The 20,950-nt window shown below is 49.5% G+C and overlaps 1 protein-coding gene across 18 annotated transcripts in view; it reads left to right on the top strand.

Annotated features, from left to right (window-relative positions):
- Nucleotides 1–20,950, top strand: part of ZMYND8 (zinc finger MYND-type containing 8) — a 139,127-nt gene that overhangs the window by 37,219 nt on the left and 80,958 nt on the right. For 16 of the 18 annotated variants that reach the window (XM_027621963.1, XM_027621964.1, XM_027621954.1 and 13 more), the window contains one exon: nt 16,532–16,680. In XM_027621963.1, coding sequence (XP_027477764.1) covers nt 16,532–16,680 — 149 coding nt within the window. Of the gene's footprint in view, nt 1–8,742; nt 8,759–8,846; nt 8,973–16,531; nt 16,681–20,950 lie in introns of those variants that run through there. The other 2 variants (XM_027621966.1, XM_027621965.1) reach the window with 2 other exon arrangements.

Here is a 20,950-nt window from a genome sequence, read left to right as displayed (position 1 = left end):
AGTCCTTTGACTTCCAAAGTCAAAATCACCCTGGAAAGTCCCTTAAATTGCCCATAAAGTACAGTGATCAGCTCTGATCAGGCATTCTTTTTTTTTTTTTTTTTTTTTGACAAGACAGCGAGAGAGCGGGAACGCAAGTAGGGGGAGTGGGAGAGGGAGAAGCAGGCTTCCCGCTGAGCAGAGAGCCTGATGTGGGGCTCCATCCCAGGACCCTGGGATCATGACCTGAGCCCAAGGCAGACGCTTGACACTGAGCCACCCAGGTGCCCCTGATCAGGCATTCTTATACATACTAGAGGCTTGAGAATTTTCAAGCTAGGCTAAGGAAGGAATCAAAGGCAAGTCCATATACATATTTCTAGGCATCAGATCATTATGCCTTGAAGACACCTGCCAAATCCCTCAAGTAGGGATGGGTGGAGGATTCTGAGGTATTCTGCTTTCTTGCCAGGCTGGCTCTCTTTGTCTGTTTAATACAGAGCTTCTTACAGCAATGCTGTCTGCTATATATGGCTGTTTAAATTTACATTAATTAAAATTAAAAAAAATTACAGTTGTACTAGCCACATTTCAGTTGTCCAATAGTCACGTGGAGCTGAGGCGGCCGTATCCGATGGCACAGGTACAGAATGGTCCCGTCATTATAGGAAGACCTATTGGACAGCACTACTCTGTAGCTTTAATACATTGGTGGGTGCTGTGCTGGATGCTGTGGGTGAAAACCTAGTCAGGGATTGGCGTAGCATAGAATATGCTGAATAAATTCTTATGACATCAGAGATGAAGTTTTGCTTGATCGGACCCTCCTGGGCCTCTTGTTTTTTCGAAAACTTCTGCCAACAGAGAGCATGGCTGTCTTCCTATGTTCTCAAGTTGGCATTTCTTGTCCAGGCCCCATTGAACTGAGTTTTTGCCAGGCCCTTTGGCATCTTGACACACTGGCTGGAGGCAAATACCACAGGATATGCTGGGCCACCCTCTCCCTGGCCTCCCAAATAAACCCTCTGTTGTAGAATTCATTTACCTGTGTGTCTTTTTGCCTAGATGGTTATGGGCACCAGGTCTGTCTCACCCTGACCACCATGGTGCTGGCGATTTATAGTAGCTGCTCAGTAAGTGTTTTTTTTTTGGGGGGGGGAATCTCTTCCAAGAAATATAAACTAATTAAGGGAAGAAAATGGATTATTGGATTTTCCTTTCAAACGATAAAGGCAGTGCATCTCTTTGAGACATAGGCAGGCCATTCCAAGGACCCAGAGGGGGTCCCACAGGACGCACCAAGAGGATCCTTGGCTTCCTGTAGGATAGAAATCAAGTACAGCCGGGAGGAAGAGAGAGCAGAGTTTTACTAAATAGTGTGAGTGATAGATTATAGCAGACTGAGTGTGTGGGAGACTCCAAAAAGGAGAGGTGAGCCTGAGCCTCCCTGCCCCTTGGGGTTAGGGGTTTACATTGGAAAGGGGCCCAGGGCAGATGTTCCTTTAGGAATCCAGGGTAGGGTCCCATCAAAGGCATGAGAGTCAGGTGAACAATAGGTGTTATTCCATAAACCACAGAAGGCAGGGGTGTTGATGCCAGTGTCGAGACAGAGATTTGTTCTGAGATTTGTTCGAAGCTAATGTCCGAGCTCAGGATCTGGTTCTTCTTAGATGTTACCAGGTTTTGGGGGCCTAAGACGAAACTCAGAGAATGATTCACTCTCTTGCTTCCCCCTTGAGACGGGGACATCACTTCTTTGGTTGACTCAGATGCAAGGTGAAATGAAAAACAGGAGTAATTTTTAGGGGCCTAGCAGAGAAACAGCAGAGATGGAGCCTTTTAGTCTCTTCTGCTTCCCTATCGCATCTGTAACAAGCCAAAGTATACAAAGAAAAAGCTAAAAATCTTCTCAAGCCAGGTAACCACTGTTAACAGTTTGATATATTTTCATTTATCCTTTCTCACCCCCTTATAAAAATATAAACTAACTTATACTCTAGGGGCGAAAAAGTTCTCTCTTCTTCTAGATTCATTGGCTGGTCTAATAATTGATGTCAGACAGATTAACAGGATTAAAACAAACAGAAGTTTATTAATGCATGTTTACATGAGAGAGACGCGGAAAAACGGAGTGACTCCCCAAAATGACTGAAGCCATCACCTGAAACATACGGTTTTCGGCTAAAGACAGAAGGTGTTGGGGGCGGGAGTCTGTTAGGGGAGGTCCCCAGGAAAAGCCCAGTGAACAAGGGTCAGGTTGTTACGCAGATTTAAGTCGTAGTCTTCTCCATTGGTAAGAGTTCCTAGAGATTTAGTCATTCCCCTTTTCCTGGTACAGCTGGGAAGACATTCTTACAAATGGAGATTTTTCTGATGCATGTTAAATGTCTCTTACAAAAGGGTAATTTCTACTTGGTGTTTTCAGATCTGCTTCTGTGTTTGCAGTTTCTTAAAAATAACCCACCTGAATTAATCCTTGTGCCAAAGAGACGCATTTTGGATTGGCCAGTCTTTGCTCCCGTCCGGTGTCATGATGGGGTTGAACGTCCTAGCAAAGCGTCCCTTAGCTCTTCTGCCTGTATTTGCCTTCTTGTCCTTCTCTGCTTTACTCTACCTTTAAGAGATTTTCAAGGTGAGATTTAATTATTTTGACCGTTAAAAGAGTAATGGAGACCTTGGCAAATGGGGAATTTTGTGTTCCATCCTAAGGGGGTGGGCAGCCTGGAGGGTGGTTTCATGTGGAAATGGGGACCCTGTGTGGCCAGATTGTTTCGTTGTTGTTTGTTTTTTTTAAGAGAAGGTGGTAATCTGGATTTATTCCAGATGGCTGTTTCCCCGAGTTTTAAAATGTTGATGACTAAAATTTTGAACGTTATCACCCAGCTGTGAGTGGACTGAATTCAGTCTGTGGTCCTTTGTTGGGCCACCACTGGCCCAGGCTGTGGCTGTATACTGATGTCCTGGAGATTGCGCCCCATCTGTGTTACTGGATCATCACATCAGCTGTCACTAGGGCCCCCTTCCTAATAAGGCTGACCTGGTTTTGTCCTTCATCTCTTTAACCACCTCCAGGAACCATCCTATCCCCACACAGCAGGTGGGGGGCTGTCATTGAAACCAGGTTGCTATTTCTTGGGTTGGGACCAGAAACACTAGTTGGTGGAAATTGTTCAACATATGTGTCTTTAGAATCTAGACTCCTGTCAAGCCTGGTGAGGTAGAGACAGGACAGAGCAGATTTAGGTTCTCTCGACTCACGCCCAAGAACGAGCAGGGTGGAGGGAAGATGAACCTGCCGAGCCCACACTTGAGAGAGGTGCTCTTGCTCCCTGTGGGTCCTTGCATCCTATTGCAGGGACAGAATCAGAGCATCCAGGCGAGGATTAAGGGACGGGGTGAAAAGAGATCCTCAGGCTTAAAAGGGTCTCTTGAGAAAAAGGGCAAAGAACCTGGACTAAAAAGTTTGGTTAAATGGTCATCGTAGTTGGGGGGGTCTCCCAGTGGGGAGCGTGTTTTCCCTGGAGAAAGTCATTCCCCCTCTTTAACTCTAGATGACTCAGAGACAATAGCTCTCTGCAAGAAGAATGCAGAGCTGGGAAATAGGGGGCTTATGAAAACCTCCTGAGTTTCCCCCTATGGTTTCTCAGTAATTGTGTTTAGCTGTGCGGACCCATCCCTCTCAGGATATAAATCCTTACTTAATCCCCTCCTTTTAGGGAAATGGGCTCTTTAGGCAAAAAACAAGAATGGCTGAGTCCCTGTTGAGAAGGGAATTTCCTCTGTAGTGCTCTGGTTTCTCTCTTTCGGACCCTGAAATGGCCAGGTCCTCTTTGGTGTCCCCTTCCCCGTTGACTTCACTCCCCTCCTGCCTTCTTGGATTGCTGGGAGCAATTTCAGGCCGGGGACAGAGAACGGGAGTTTCCTGTGAGTCAGGGCTGCTGGCACACCTTGGACCTTTGCTAACCTCTCCTGTTGCTCATTTACCTGGTCAGATGTGTGTCCTTGGGGACACCTCCGAGCCATGCCCCAAGCCAGGCCCCAAGCCAGGCCCTGTGCCACGTGCTGGGCGGCTGTAAAGAGTGACAGAAAAACCAAGATCGAGCTCACATTCTGGAGGAGACACAAAAAAATAAGTGAAATCAGCAAAAGAAGAAAATAATTTTCGATAATTTTCAGTGAGAGATGATTGTAGTGAAGACAGCAAAAGCAACACACACACACACACCCACACCCACCCACCCACCCAGACCCACACTTCAGGATGTTAGGGGGCTGAAGACTGCTGGAGGGTGAGGTTTGAGCTAAAAGCTGAAAGCTGCCAGGTATGGGAAGGTTGAGCATAGAACATTGTAGATGGAAGCGTCAGGAAGTGCACATGAGTTTGCCTTGTGTGAGGCCATTGTGGTTAGGGTTCAGTGGATGGAGGAGAGCAGGTAAGTCGGGCCAGATGCATGGGGGCCTCGTAGGTCTGGATAAGCTGTTGGGTGTCTACAGTAAGCTCCTCAAGTGGGTTTTAAGCAGGGGCTGCCCATCTTAATTTAGATTTGAAGAAAGCTGCTGTCTAGGGGCATGTGAACTGTCCTGACACTTTGGCACTTGGATCGAGGAGGCATCTGCGAAGGTGGGACTGACCATGAATGGGCAGAAGATGGTCGGGGAAGGAACACCCCTTTGCAGAGCGCTTGCTCAGTGCCAGGCACCATGTAGGCGCGAACCCTGCGAGGTCGGACATCCATTATACATTGTGCAGACTGCTAGGAATCTGAGCCCAGCTTTCTCACAGCCTTCGAGAGCCTCATTTGAGGAGGGTTGAGGAGGAGTCAGAGGGAAGTTGTTCTGTCGGGAAGGGTGTGGTGGGGTACTGAGGGCCACCTGGACTGTTGTGCTTTTTATCAGGGAGGAAATCCTGAGCCCTGAAAGGATTTTGAGGCTTGGGGCGCCTCGGTGGCTCAGATGGTTGAGCGTCTCTTCGGCTCAGGCCATGATCCCAGGGTCCTGGGATTGAGTCCCGCATCGGGCTCCCTGCTCCTTGGGAGCCTGCTTCTCCCTCTGCCTCTCTCTCTCTCTCTCTCTCATGAATATATAAATAAATAAAATCTTTAAAAAAAAAAAGGGATTTTGAGGCTTGGTTGAACCTGAGCCAGCCTGAGGACTTGCTGTGAAAGTTTGTCTCTCTCTTCAGTGAAACTTTTTTTTAAAGATTTTATTTATTTATTTATTTGAGAGAGACCAAGAGAGAGCGAGCAAGCAAGAGCTGGGGGAGGGGCAGAGGGAGAGGGAGAAGCAGACTCCCCGCTGAGCAGGGAGCCTCAGGGAGCTGGACATGGGGCTCGATCCCAGGACCTTGGGATCTGACCTGAGCCAAAGGTGGCTGCTCAACTGACTGAGCCACCCAGGCGTCCTTCAGTGAACCGTTTTTCAGAAACAGACGGGGAAGAGCTAGTCTGGTGCAAATCAGGGTGAAGGTAAGGAAAGAGTTGGGGAAGCTGGTTTGAGCTCTCACAATGACGTGAGATGCTGTTCGTGCGGCGTGTGCTGTCTCCTTGAATTCTAATAACCCTTTTAGAAAGATTATACTAGCTGAATTAATGTAGGCACAAAGAGACCAAGGAACTTGCCAGAGGATGCACAGTTGGCCGGTGGCAGTGCTTGGAATCAGACCTAGTGGTATGGCTGCTGAGCCCACACGCTGAACAGTGCTGGGCCGTCATTGGCCCACAGCAAGCACACCCTAGGTGATAAGAGATTACAAGGTAGCATGGACAACCTTAGGGAAGGCAGTTGACCGGTGCAGTGAAGGGCCTTGGGGTGGGAGCCAGCTGCATGAGTCACCAGCGTGCTGCGTTGGTAGGCATGCCTTTGAGCACATAAATGTGCTTCTCTGAGCCGCATCTATCCACGGGTGCAAAAACACCACCCCTACTCAGAGGGGGTTCTTCAGAGCATTCATCAAGTAGCCTCTCAAGAAGTAGGCTTTGGCTCAGGTCATGATCCCAGGGTCCTGGGATTGAGCCCCATGTCGGACTCCCTGGGGCTCCCTGCTCAGTGGGGTGAGGAGGATGATGTGCTATTCATGAATCACATGAACTCTGTTTGAGAAGAAAACAGAGAAGTGTTTCTCTGGCCGGCTACACTCTTTCTTCTGACTTACATCATTCACAGACTCCTGGTATTTCTCCTGCTCCTCAGCTTTTTGTCTATGTGTAATCAGTCCATTTCACATTCTATGTGGAATATACTTTCCATTCATTCTCTTTTGACCAGCCACTTCATTGTGAGCCTGTTTTCCTCTGGGCCTCAAGTTTCTTCATCAGTAAAATGGGAATACTCAGTACCTTCTTGTAGAACCCTGGCCAGGAGTAAATAAATTGATTGTGTTTAGGACAGTACCTCAGAGAGAAGTGGTCACCAAAAGGCAGCCATTATTATTATTACTATTATTTTCTCTGACTGTCTTCCCACCAGGGCGGGGATCTTCCCCTAACAGTTTCCTGGGTAGGCTAGATGTCTAGTAGTTGCTCAGTGACTTTATTTGTTGAGTCACTGGTTCCGTTGTTTTCTTCTGTTTGAAATGTGCAGTCAGGGCCACCAGGTGAAATATTAGGCATTATTTTCCTTCTTAATGGATACGGATGCCTCCGTGGGTGGTGTATTTACACAAGGTTGGACTTTCCTGGCAGCTCACTGGGAGCTTCTTGACACCAGGATTTCTCAACCCCGGCACTATTGACATTTTGGGCCTGATCGTTCTTTGTCGTGGGGCTGTCCTGTGCCCAGTAGGGTGGTTAGCAGCATCCCTGCCTCCTACCCACTAGATGCCAGGAGCGACTCCTTCCTTTTTCTGGTTGTGACAACCAGAAATGTTTCGTGACATTGCCAAGTGTCTCCTGGGGAGACCTCGTGGGAACCACTGCTTTTCACTGTTCTGAACACCCGAGCCCTCTCCCAAGTGGCTCCTGATGAATGCTGGGGGCATGTCCTGAGCTGCTCCCATGTGCTGGGTGCCGGGGATGCAGATGCGGCCCCTGGCACAGAGTGAGAGCTTCATTTTCTCATACCCACTTAAAAACATTTTAAATAGTTCAATACGTGAACGTGTTCAGAAAGAACCGAAGGAGGAGTCCAGCGTCTCCTGCTTTCTTGGGTGTTCCTCCAGGCCTTTGCAAACCCAGAGCCTACACAGCCCCAATTTCTTTCACTCAGGTCTATTTCTGGCCTTTTTTCACTTAGATTTTTGTTCCATGCCAGTACATAAAGATGAGATTTCTTCTTCGTTCCGTTTTATGGCTGCATGACCATTTTTTGCATTTCAGCCTCCTGGTGTTGACATTGAAGTTGCTGCCCATTTTTGGCTTCCACAGGCTGTGCCAGTCTGCCGTCCTGTGCCCTCCTGAGCTGGGGGGGGGGGGGGGCTTGCACAGGACACGTTCTTAGGACCCCTCCCTGATACCCGGGCTGCGTTAAGCATCCTTTTGACCAGGGTAACATGGGCGACATTTGGGCCTGAAATCCTTGCTGCGTCAAAGGACCACAATGAGCTGACTGTCGAGCACCTGTCCCCTCTTCCCCGGTGCCTTAGCACGTTCCCTGTCTTCGTTGAGGTGACTTCCCGAGAGAGGCCAGCCCCACACCCAGGGCGTGTGGGGAGCCGCCGCCTGGTTACCAGCAGCACCCCTTTCTTCATCTGAGCCTCTTCATTTCCCTTCTCTGTTCTCAGCGCACTTCTCTGTGTCTGCTGCTGCGGGCAGAGTCGCCTTTTTATTTCCGAGTTGGCTCTCTGCGGGCCGCTGTTCCCTGCCGCCATTTGAAAGCCACCCACCAGCACCTGAGCTTTCTAGAATCTGAGCTGGGCCAGGGGGTGGGACCAGGCGCAGCCTGGATAAATCATGCAAGCGGTTTCCGCCACCAGAACCGGGTCCTCCCGGGAGCCCTCCCCTGGGCCAGCTACGTAGCAAAGGCCAAAGGCAACCGGTTACTCCACACTTTTCTTTGTGGTGACTTGGCAGAGTTAAGGGCCTCAAATATGTACACACGTTGGACGCATGCAGCCTTTTGGGCCTGGGCCTGCTGAGGGGGTGGGTGGGGTGCAGTGGTTTCTGGTCTGAGGTTGGGCCCTGCCTCCCCCCTGCTTTGTGCAGTGTGAAAGAGCTTGGCATTCTTGAATCAGGAAATTCCTGTTGAGATGTTGTCGGTTTTCCAGAAGGCCTCATCCCAGCAGAGGGGGAGAAGGGGCTGGGTGGTTGCGATTGCCTCTAGTTGTTGAGGGCAACACAGTGAATTCATTTGTAAATCAGCCTCTTTTCCCTGGATGGCGGCAATTTCAGTCCTGCCCGGGGAGTTTGGAGGTTCACCTTTTACATATGAATTTGCTGTCTTATCACCCGGTCTGCCTGATTTTCAGGGAGGGGACTGTAAGGGGGAGAAATAGGCTGACACGGGGTAGCGGGAGGATGGCGGGTAGCGGGAGGATGGCTTTCTCGGCTCTAGGAGAGACGTGTAAGAAGTGATTTGAAAATTATTAAAAAAAAAAAAAAAAAGCCCCAAACACCTTCACATTGCAAACCACCACACTCCCTTCTGGACTTCTCGCTCCAGCCTGCGGGACAACGGCGGTTCGTTGCGTTTATTCCCACCCGGTGAAGTAAATGGCTCTTGGGTGCAGTGTACCAAGGACTCTGAGCTTAGCCGAGCTGCTGGCTGTCGAGGGTGATAAATTAGAGCCGAAAGCCTGGGGACATGAAGGCGCGTCCCCTGCCTCAGACTGCCTAACTGCAGAGAGGTGAGGGTGACCTTGTGCTGGGCCACCTAGTGCGTACAAGACCGGGGCTGGCCTGGTAAGTGGTGACTCTTAGCCTGTCCTCTCTGCTTCTTCCTCCTCCCCCTGGGAGAGGCTGCTGAGGATCCGGAAGCAGGAATGTCTGCCGGATGAGAGCCTCAGTTTTCTTTCAAAGAGAGGGGAGGCCCTCTGAGCCGCAGAGCTTTCTCAATGGCAGGTAAGCGCCCCTTCCCAGGGTTACCTGTCCCTCGCTAGCTTCGCTTCCGAGGTGCTCGGGATCCCTGCTACAGTGACATTTCCCCCAAGTTGAGAGTGACCCCTTTGTTCCATGGCCTCATTTCCGTGGCCAGCCCTTCTTTTCCTGGTTCGGGTGAGAAGTTCACATTCTCAGGCAGGGAGGCCTTGGAGAAGCCCGGCTTTTCTGGAGGAGGCTGTAGCCTGTCTTCAGGGGGGTGCGGTTCTAGACGTTCTGTGAGTGACCGGATTATTTGTTTTCACTCCTGTGTTCCTCGTGGCCTGGGTATTATCTGCTGGGAGAAAAATGCTGCCCCCTTCCCTCTCATCCCCATCGTCCGCTCCCCATTTCTCATTTCTGCTCTGGGCCTGAGGGAAATTCCAGGCTCTGGTTTCATGATGATGTACTTACTGGCAGGAGAGGGCCCTCTGATTCCTGGGGAGGGAGGCCTGCGTGGGTACCTGCTCTGTGTCTTTGGGCAGCACGTTGAGATCATTAACTGTGCTGCGCTTTGCCGTTGCTGGGAGAGCAGCGAGAGTGGTCCTGTTTGAAGCAGGCTCTGCAGAGGGCTGGCAGTGACCCGGAGCGCTGTCTGCGAGTGCCCTCGGAGCCCGAGCCAGCGCAGGCCTCTGCTGCCGACCCGTGCCGTCGCGGTTACGGGAGGCAAGCCGGACTGCTCACAGTCTGATTGAAATGCAGAAGTCATGTCCTGGGCTCGGTCCGGTCTCCATGTTAGATAGGCCGGCCGGCGTTTCCATAACTCTGACCTTAACAGGCTCTTCCGAGCAAACTAGGCCTGGTTTTGCAACGGAGGGGTGGGGAAGGAGGAGGAGGAGGGATGATTGTTGGTTTGAAAAAACAGCTATCATTGGGGTGCCTGGGTGGCTCAGTGGGTTAAGCATCTGCCTTTGGCTCGGGTCATGATCCTGGAGTCCTGGGATCGAGCCCCACATCGGGCTCCCTGCTCTGTGGCTCTGCGGGGGAGCCTGCTTCTCCCTCTCCCTCTGCCCCCCCCCCCCCGCTTGTGCTGTGTGTGTGTGTGTGTGTGTGTGTGTCAAATAAATAAATAAATAACTCTTTAAAATAAAAAAAAAAGAAAAAATAGCTATCATTTACAGAGTGCTTCCTCTTTGCGGGTATTATGTTGAGAGCTTCCCGTGACTGAACTTACTTAATCCTTTTGTAACTCCTCAAGGTACCCTGGTCTCCATCCTATAGAAGGACAGAGGCACAGAGAGGTTAAGTAGCTTCCTTGAGCTGCACTGCTGGGCAGCTGCAGAGCTCCTAACCACTGTGGCGACCCGGTTTATCAGAATATGTGCTCCAGCTTCCGTGCGGGGTGGCCAGCTTGTCCCACGTTGTGTGAGACTGTCCGTCTCTTTTGTGGCCCACGTTGCCCGTCTGCTTGTTGAGTGGGTTTCTCTTCATTCAGGCCCTGCAGGCTCGCCGTCCACATCATGAAGGACATTTAACACCCACAGAAACACACCACAGGGCTGATCCTCCTGGGGAAGTGCCTGGCCGTTCAGCTGGGGCCCATTCCCTCTCCTGAGGAGACAATTCCCTGTCATGGTGTGTCATTTCCCAGACTCTGGAGAATGTCAAAGGCCGTGACTCAGGTGCCGGATGTGGGTGGGGGTGCGGGTGCCTGCCGGGGCCGAGTCTGGCGGGCCTGGGTGAAGGGGGGGGCACGGGGGAGAGGGGCGTGGGGGGAGAGGAAATGACCTCGCAGGCCCCCTGCCCCCAGCCTGTTTTGTGGCCTGAGCCTGAGCTAAGTTCTGGTGCCACCGTTGGGAGGGGAATGTGCTTCCTGGGGAATATAACCACCCCACTGACCTTCAGGCCACCATCTGCAGTTGCGAGGGAAAAAGGCCCCACGAGAGTGTGCTCGTCAACATAGACCCTGTGTGAAGAGGTCATCTTGCTACAGAGCTGAGGACGGCCTCTCCCCGGCGTGAGGCCATGTGTGAGCCTCCTAGTCACATTGCCTGGGTTCAGATCCCAGCCCAGCCACTTGTGTCATCTTGGGCAAGTGACTTAAAGGGAAGTACACCAAAGGCATTTTGAACAAGGCCCCCCTACGTTGTCGGTAATAAGAGAAAGCCTCAGCTGTTAATACTCGTGGCTGAGGAAGGCTAAAAGACTGGGTTATCTTGAAGTTCGGTGTCCCTTAGGTCAGGGGACATTGAGGAGGGGCTGAGTGGGATTATTTCTGGCAGTTCACAAGACACAGGTTGGAGAAGGATCTCATCACATGCTTGGTTCCTAATACCCAGTAGGCCTTCCCATATTATTAAGATTTCACTGAAATGTCACAGGAGGGGAAAGTTCCGCTGTTCTTGCTCCACGCCAAGCTGTTCTCCTGAGTCACCGCTCTGTCTCCAGGCAAAGGCCTGGAGGAGTTGTCCTCCCTCGCCCACATTAACTCCGTCGGAACCAGACTTATTTTGGGGGGAGAGGCGTTAGGAGGCAGAGGGTCGCTGGTGGGCCAGTGCCCTAGCGGAATCACAGGCCCTGCTACCTCACAGAAAGAACTTTCAGATCAAGGGTGAGCCATTTCCTTGGTGATTCAGTCTACGGTGGCTGTTTGTCATCTTTCCAAGTTTATAGATGAGATGTGTTTAGCAGTAAATCCTCGTCAGAATTAAATCATTAAAGAAGGGGGAAAAAAAAAACCTTGACTCAGCTTTCTGGAAAAGGTCCTACACAGGCGGCTTTGTTGCAATGACTACAGCAAAGCCCACACCCACCATTCTGTCACCACCCCAGGTCTAGGAGTGGGCAGATTTTTAAGTCAGAATGCTGACCTGCTCCCTCATACTTCCGAAGGACTGTGAATCCAGTTGGTATTTCTCACTTTTCTCCTTAAAAGCCTCACTGAAAGCCTGTGCCTTGAGAGACTTGTCTGTTGCTTGGATCCTGTTCCACTCCTGCCCCTTGGACGCGGCCGACAATCTCTCATTAACTCTGGAGGGAGTCTGTGTGTTTGTAGCCAGGAAGGAACAGAATTGGGGTTTTTGTGGTTTGCAGGGATTAGAAGGTTGGGGTCCTCTTAGGTACGGGCGGCCTTTGGTCAGACCCCTCCTCACTGAGCAGGTCGCTGGTTTCCCCTTTGGTTTCCTGCTGGGCTTGGGCAAAACGCTGTCTCTGCCTTAAATTGCTTATGTGTATTTCTCCCCTATCTGCCCTGGAAGTAACGAATTTCAGAGTTCAAAAGGGACCTTAAGATCCTCTAGTTCTGTAGTTTTAATCTTTAGTGTTGATGACGCCCTTGGGAAGATAGATTAGGCATGGCCCTCTTCCCAGGAAATTGTGTCTTTGTACAGAACCGTGGCATGTGGTTCGTGGGTCCCTGGAGCACTTTCATGGACTCCACGTGGGAAGTTCCGGTCTGGTCCCTTCCTCCCTTCTCCCATTTTGCAGATGGAGCCTGACAAGTAGAGAGGGTGGCCTGGCGTCTTCTCCTATTTAGTTGTCTTTATTCTCTTGCTTTGCCTTCTTGCTCGGCTTCTGTTTCCTCAGCCCCAGACCAAGCCCCGCAGGTGGCGGTGGGGCAGGGGAGGAGGTGGGCTTTACCAGTGTGGAACAGGATTCGCTACACTTGAGAACTTCGATTGCATCCCCCAAACACACATCCTAGATCACCTGAAACCAGCGTGCACCCGAATTCTCCGAAGGGCTCCTTAAACCACGGATGGCCAGGCTCTCCTCTAGAGTTTCTGATTTGTAGCTCTGGTGTAGGGCCTGAGAATGTGCATTTCTTAAAATTCCCAGGTGGCGCCACCGCTGTTAGTGTGGGGACTACCCTTTGGGATCCATTGTCCCAGGGGGTCTCAGTCACAGGTAGGTAACTTAGGCTGTCCAAGGAGGGGCTGGTGTCCTTTCTGGCTCCCAAAGGCTGGCTAAGTATTGGCTGGACTGTGTTGATCATCTACCATGTTTTCTTGTTCTAGCCCAGTGATTCTTCAGGAGGCTGGTACCACCCCTCTGTGAGTGTTTGGGAAGTACGTGGCGGTGCTTTTTGTTGTCAGTGTGTTTGGGAGTACTGTTAGCAGTGGGAGGGTGCCCAGGTGGTCCTTGCAACGAGGAAAGCTGTCCCTTACCAAATGCATTGCGCTCCATGAAGAAATATGGAAACACACGAGTTGTTTTTGTCCCGAATGTGCCCCTAACTTTTTTGCTGATGTGTCTTTGCTCATGTACTTTCTTCTTTTAAAAATCTACCCACAGGGGCACCTGGGTGGCTCAGTCAGTTGGACATCTGACTTGATTTTGGATCGGGTCGTGATCTCTGGGTCATGAGATTGAGCCCCATGTCACACTCCACACTCAGCATGGAGTCTGCTTGGGGTTCTCTCTTCCTGTCCCCTACTTCCCCCGACCCTGTGTGTCCTCTCCTTTCAAATAAATAAATAAATAAATAAATAAATCGTTAAAAAAAAGAAAAGTACCTGCAAATGAAACAAAACATACCAAATAACCAAAAGCTTTGCCCAGTTGCTTTCAATTTTGGGCTGGCTCGGGGCGCCTGGGTGGCTCAGTCGTTAAGCGTCTGCCTTCGGCTCAGGTCATGATCCCAGGGTCCTGGGATCGAGCCCCACGTCGGGCTCCCTGCTCCGTGGGAAGCCTGCTTCTCCCTCTCCCACTCCCCCTGCTTGTGTTCCTGCTCTCGCTCTCTCTCTCTCTGTCAAATAAATAAATAAATCTTAAAAAAAATTTTTTTTTGTGGGGGCTGGCCGAGGTGCCATTTCTTCTGGGATGCATCTCCTTGGGGCCCCCAAAACACCTTTCTGTTTTTTTTATTTTTTTTGCTAGGCTCCACTACCCAGCGTGGAGTCCAATGTGGGGCTTGAACTCATGACCCTGAGATCAAGACCTGAGCTGAGGGCGCCTGGGTGGCTCAGTTGGTTAAGCGACTGCCTTCGGCTCGGGTCATGATCCTGGAGTCCCAGGATCGAGTCCCACATCGGGCTCCCTGCTCGGCGGGGAGTCTGCTTCTCCCTCTGACCCTCTTCCCTCTCGTGCTCTCTACCTCTCATTCTCTCTCTCTAATAAATAAATAAAATCTTAAAAAAAAAAAAAAAGGGACCTGAGCTGAGATCAAGAGTTGGATGCTTAAGCAGCTGAGCCATCGAGGCGCGCCAACCAGAACACCTTCCTAAAACACACATATTCTGACAGTTGAGCAGGGTTATTTGGGTTTATCAGCTCCATGTTGAACAAATCCCAGACTGTGGTCCCCAAGCCTCTGGTGATTGGTCCATCTGGTTTGGTGACACTGTTTATCCTGAATCAGGCCTTCATCATTTGCTCATTCCTGACTTTGGTTTGCACTTGCTGCTTTTTTATGTGCTACTGACCCTCCTAAATACCTCACTTTAAATTTATTTTGATAAGGTAGTCTGTGCTCATGATAAATAAAATACACAAGGGTACACAGTGAAAAATAATCCCTCCCCCACCTCCTGCATGTTTTCCTCCCCTGAGACAGCCGCTAGTCCCAGTTGAGAGCTCTGTAGTAGTTTCGTGTTCATCCGGGAATGTGCTAGGCTTGTGCAAACTTAGATATCTAACATTGTTTTTGGGGTGTGTGTGTCAGTCTGTTAACGGTGCTAGATGTGTGTTGCTCTTTTAACCAGATGCAGAAGCCTGGAGATAGTCACGCATCTGTTTTGCATAGAGGTGCTTCCTTATTCTTAATGGCTGTGGAATATTGCACTGTATGAGGGGCGTCTGGCTGGGTCGCTTGGTAGAGCATGTGACTCTTGATCTTAGGGTTGTGAGTTCAAGCCCCACATTGGGCATAGAGATTACATAAAAGAAAAAAAAAGAATATTCCACTGTATGGCTATGGAATGTTATTAGACCAGTCCTCGATTTGTGGACATTTTAGTCCTTTCCAGGTGCGGGTACATCACCCAGGGCCTCAATTTGAATCATTTTAGGGTTGCTTTGCTCCCTGTGATTGTATCTATAGCATGTGTTTCTAGGTGGAGGAGGTGAGTCTTCACGGATGAGGGTGGAGTGGGGTAGGGAGCTCTGTAGGGCGTGAGAGGAGGTTCTCTCTAGGGGAACACCAATCCCAGGCTGCACCTTTTCGGTGAGTTTTCCTGCTAACTAGCTGTGATGTGCCTCTGGGCCATCCCTTTGGGCTCTCTGGGCCTCCACTTTGAAGTCTGTGGGATGATTCTCCAAACTCTGGGGTCTGTTCTCCCTCAAGGGGCCTTTGGTTAGCGTTTAATTTCCTCTCGGGGCGATGTGTCAGATGTGTAGCACCCGGAATGCTTGTTGGGGATTTTTCTGAAGTTGCCCACTGAGAGTGGAGGGTTCCATCCTGTGGATCGGTTTTTGCAGAAGTCGTACACCATCTCCTTTAATGAGCCTGCTTGGAAGATGCTCTTTCAGGTGGAAGGAAACCCCTAGGAGGCCTCGCATGTGTCTGTACCAGACTGTGTTCATCTGCCCCAGTGGCCCCTGTCCACACACGGAGGTTGGTGACGCATGGCGCATCCCGCGTGCTGGGGCTTGCCCGCAAGTTAAAACCGGAGGAGGCGCGTCGTCAGGTTCGCTTTGGGGATAGTCGTCCTTCTGGATTCCACATCCCACCCCATCCCCTGTGCTCTCACGTAGCTGTCTTTCCTTGTGCCTGTAACGTCTCTTTCTCAGAATGTAAGGCGTGCCACTCGGGGCCCTTATTTCGCCCCGACGCTAATGAGACAGCCAGCGGGCATGGAATGGACCCAAGGCCTTGCAGGTGAAGACGGGGTGGTGATGGAAGTGTCTGGGTTTAAATGAGATGCTGGGAGAGTCCAAATGGGAAGGAATGATTGGCACGGGTGGGCGGCTGGCATGTCTCGGAGGAGAATCAGGGAGAATGTCATTTGTGTCTATCCCTTCGGAGGAGAGTCACAAGCAAGCATGACACAGTAAGTGTTGTCGTCTTCCACAAAGAAGCACGTGTGCCTTCGATTTCTGGAAGCGTGTGGCCTCTCTGGCCTGTCTTTCCTGGTTTCCTGGCCGTTGCCATCCCGTGCGGGTATGGAGAAGAAGCATTTTGGGATGAGGACGGTACTGGTGGCTGGGTCATGACCTGGTCAACAGGGACACAGTAGAGACGGGTGGGGCTTTTGGCAAAATGGAGAGCACGTTTCCAACTAAAAGTGTCTCACTGGTTGGTAGACAGATCAGTCTGGTGCCATAACGCCATGCAGGCCCTGATTTGTGTGTGTTTTGTTTTGTTTTGTTTGTTTGTTTTTAAGAGAAGCCAGAAGTCTAGGGTGATAATGGGAAGTTTCTCGATTTTTATATTCTGGCAGTGAATTAAAATTTTAACAAAAATGGCATGTAGGCTGAAGGAAGTGTCTGACCTTTGAGACCATTAACCAAAGGGATGGGGTGAGTGTATTCTAGGAGGACGAACGAACACTACAGTGGCATTGGGCCTGGGGACAGAATGCCTTGTGTCCCACACACCCCCTCCCTGGGGGGGCCTCGGCCTCCCTGACTGCTTTAAAATATGTGGTCCTGTGTGTCTCTTTCAGATCCTGGCTCCACAGAGAGAACAGCCCAGAAAAGAAAGTTCCCCAGCCCTCCGCATTCTTCCAATGGCCACTCGCCACAGGACACATCCACAAGCCCCATTAAAAAGAAAAAGAAACCCGGCTTACTGAACAATAACAATAAGGAGCAGGTAAAGGGCCGCTGGGAATGGCGTCCACACCGGCAGGACAAAGGTTGTAGGGAGCAGCACTGTAGCTTTCCAGGTGTTGCTGACAGCCCATGTTCTTGGCATTTAGCAAGCTGCCTTGCTCTAGCTGTCATTTGCGTAGGACAAGAAGGGCAGCTCAAAGTGGGTCTGTGTAGAAATTTCCAGTGGCTTTTTAGATCTGTTTTGGGGACAGGGCAGTGACCCAGATGAGCTTGAAGATACCGTCCTGTAGGATTTGGGGATTTTCCTTGGATTTCCTTCTTACACTGTACTGCTGTTTCCACATGTGGCCGGAGGAGTTTTTCCTGCTAGACCATGCCAGTAGGATTGTGCTGAGCTCTGCCTGGAGGTGGTTACGGGGCTGAGGCAGGCTCCCTCCTGGTCTCAGCTTTCTCATCTGTAAAATAATAGGTTTAGGTCTGTGGTAACACAGCTGCTGTCTCTACCCGTTGCCCACTGTCCTCTTTGGTAATTGGTCACCCTTTTGTCTCACTGCGCATCGACCCGACAGGAGTCTTTTCTGGACCCCTTCCTCCTTCTGCAGCCAAGACCTATCAACTAGATAGGAATATCCATTAGCCATCTTAGATCTTGAGAGATCTAGCTTTAAAATTCTCTGATGCAGGCTAGATACTCTTAAGATTTAAAAAAAGCTGCTTGAGCGGGCCACGAGGTCAGATCTCCTAGCATTGGAGGAAACAGGATGCCCCGGTGGTTCTGCTAGCATTTCAGTAGGGATTCTTCCGGATGTGTTCATCCATCTTGTGCATTATGGGAGTGCCGAAGTGGGCCCTGGGGATTGGAGGTTGAAATAAAAATAAGGTTGTTGCTTTCATGGGAAGAAAACTAGCAACAGTTAAATGCCCCGAACTGGGAGAGGGCTGCATTTCTGCACACGAATCTATTTCCATTCTCAAAATTATATAGCGAGATGCCCGCTCTGCTTTGCTGGGTGTCTGTGGGCAAGTTAACCTCTTTGTGCCTAGTTTGCTCATCCACTGAAACAGGAGTAATAGTACCACGACCAGTTTCACAGGGTTGTGGTGATATGTCAATCATAATAATAAAAATTAAGCCAGGCTCGACACTAAGTGGAATAATCACACAAACTATGTATGAAATAATGAAACGACAGCTACAGAAACGTTCTAGATCTGTGCTGTTCGGTATAATAGCCACAAGCCACATGTGGCCATTCAGCACCTGCAAATGGCAAATGTGACCCAGGGACTGGGTTTTTTTTTTTTAACCAAAAAAATTTTTTAAGTTTTTAATTAGATTTCAGTTAGTTAACATACAGTGTAATGTTAGTTCCAGGTGTACAGTATAGTGATTCAACACTTCCCTTACAATACCCCATGCTCATCACAGTAAGTGCATTCAACTTCATCCCCACCCCCATTTCCCCCATCCCCCTGCCCACCTCCCCTCTGGTCACCAGCAGTTGGTTCTCTGTAGTTAAGAGTCTGTTTCTTGGAGGAACTGAATTTTTAATTTAATTTTAATTTAATTGACTGCCTGTGGCTTATAGCTACTGTGTTGGATAGTGCAGGTCTAATGAGTTGGGAATCTCGTTAGAAGAAACAGGCGGGTCCTAAATAAATTTCTAGGGGGACTGAGAAGCGTATATGACGGTGCTGGTGGTAATAATACTAAGAGACATTGGTTGACCATGTGCCACTTCCTGTTGTAAGGCATTTTTCTGTGTTCATGTTTATAATAACCCTGTGGGAAAGGGCTGTAATTGTGTCCATCTTACAGATGAAAACACAGAGGTTCAGAGAGGTTAAGGTGTCTCCTCAAGGCCTCAGAACGAAGCAGAAGCTGCCTTTGAGCTTAGGTCTGCCTGTCTGGCTTGAAGCGCTGACACCCATCCCTTTCACCCAGGAGCCATCCCATAGCTGCTGACAGTGAAGACTAAGAAACACAAAGGGGAGCCTGGGTGGCTCAGTCAGTTAAGCATCGGACTCTTGATTTTTGGCTCAGGTCCTGATCTCAGGGTCCTGAGGTTGAGCCCTGCCTCGGGCTCTGCACTGGGCGTGGATCCCATGAGACATTCTCTCTCTTTCTTAAAGAAACAGAAACAGGAAGGCCACAGATAATCCCCAAACCTTAACTTAGGTAGTAATTTAACTTCCTGAGCAAACCCTCCCTTACCAGGTACCAGGAGGGCGTGAAGCAGATGGTTGTCCCCTTTGTGCAGAAAGCCTTCTCCTTTGGCCTCTGCCTGTGTATGCACACATGCATCACACTTTTTTGAGTTTCTACCCGTCTTTTAAGGAACTGGCTTGTATCTCTCTTGCTGGAAGCTGATCAGCCTGCATAGTCCATGTATCTTCTTCTCTCCCTTCCCCATCCATGTGTTAGGGCCATTTCTGTAACACAGCCCGTGACCACAGTGACACGTTTGTCAGTCCGTGTCCCCTTTTGGACTAGCAGCCTCAAAAAGTGGCCGGTGTCTGGCGGCTGCTGTAGCCGCAGGGTGGGGGCTCGTGAATCCACAGTGCACTCTGGGTGTGGAAAAGAGGAGACTTGGAGGAGCTGGACATGGGGCATGATTATGCTCCTGAGTAATCTGTCATCTTCAGTATTGATAGAAGAGTTTATGGGACTGTTGCACAGGGGAAGTTTGGTCCTGACCTAGAGATCTGGCTCTTTCTAGCCCCACTGCATCTGGGAGACTCACTGTGGGACCATGTCACTTACTGACCCATCTTTGAGATTCATTTACCTTGAAAAAAAGGGGTTTGGGCTGGAAACATCATAAGGTTGATTGTAGGTTTGTTTTTCAGCCCTAAAACTCCCTGGGGCCGAACAGTCAGGAGTTGGCAGAGGAGAAACTGGCTTAACTGCAAAGAAATGACATTCCTGACCCTTGACCCCATAATTTATTCTAGCATATCATATTTGCATAGTGGCGGCGGCCTCCCTCCTGTAACAATCTGTTTTTCCTTAAGGGGAACTTAAATCCCTTTAAAAAATTCCTCTGGACACTTTCCCTTTCCTCTTTCTTTCTTTCAGAATTTTATAGCATTACAAAATTACGGAATTGAAAGCAAATTGTAGGTCTGCAAGTGCTGGGTTTTACCAGTAATATAATTTCTTAGTCACCAACATTTGAAGATCATGAGATTTCAAATAACAACTTGTATTTTGGGTTCTTACAAAAACTCAGAAAAATCCGGCAACAGCTGAAGTAGAGTAGAGCCTGCCCCTTTAGACACAGGGCCTCTGTGCTCTAGTTTTACCACACTCCCCACCCCTCCCCAGTGTCACACCCTGCCGACTTGGCTCATACCTTCTGCCTCTGGCTCTTTCAAGAGTTCAAATGCCTTTGATTTTTGGCATATGTCAAGATTCTTCTCCCCTTCCTCTCAATTTTAATTTCTTTTTTGTGTTAAAAAAAAAAAAAGCTTTTCTTGTCTTATAAAAACAAAAAAACCCCCATATTTTTCCATTTTTGGTAGACTTCTTATTAACCAAGTGGAGATAGGGGTTGAATTTTTAAGGTTGGACCTTATTTCACCCATTTTTCATATATTAGGAATTCAGTAACTTTAGGGGAGTTGTAAGAGGAACTTTAAAACACACTTTGTTTTTTGGGAAAAAAGTATTTAAGCCTTATAATTACTTTTTTTTTTTTAAGATTTTATTTATTTATTTGACAGAGCGACCACAGGCAGGGGGCGTGGCAGGCAGAGGGTGAGGGAGAAGCAGGCTCCCCTCTGATCAGGGAGCCCGATGCGGGACTCGATCCCAGGATCCTGGGACCATGACCTGAGCCGAAGGCAGAAGCTTAACCGACTGAGCCATCCAGGCACCCCTATAATTAATATTTTATAGGCTTTTGGCCCAATGGTATGGTTTCACTCTGTAGGAAAGGTTTGAAAACAAGGGGGTGCTTTTTTTTGGGATTGGGTTGGGGGAGACATCCCAAAGCCTGAAAGGATGCTCCTATCATTTTGTGGAAGGTTAGGTTGCCAAATATCCTGTGGTAGATGGCCCAAGAAGTATCTTCCCTCAAATGATATTAAGGTAGGGCCTTTACTGAAAAATACTACTCTAATTTTTAGTTCTTGGGATATTTGACTATGAAGACTCCACTTGGAAGCGGGCCCCCCCCCATCATTAAAGGATTGAGAAATAATCTGCTAACAGATTGGGTGGCCATCGGTATACCTTTGATCAAATATGGTAAAGGAATGATGGCCCCCCCCCCCCCCCCGCCGCCTCTGAGTATAGGGTATGTACA

This window comes from Zalophus californianus, chromosome 8 (genome assembly GCF_009762305.2).
Source record: "Zalophus californianus isolate mZalCal1 chromosome 8, mZalCal1.pri.v2, whole genome shotgun sequence".
Taxonomy (NCBI): Eukaryota; Metazoa; Chordata; class Mammalia; order Carnivora; family Otariidae; genus Zalophus; species Zalophus californianus.
The sequence above is the reverse complement of the archived record's forward strand: the minus strand, read 5'-3'. Positions and strand labels throughout refer to the sequence as shown.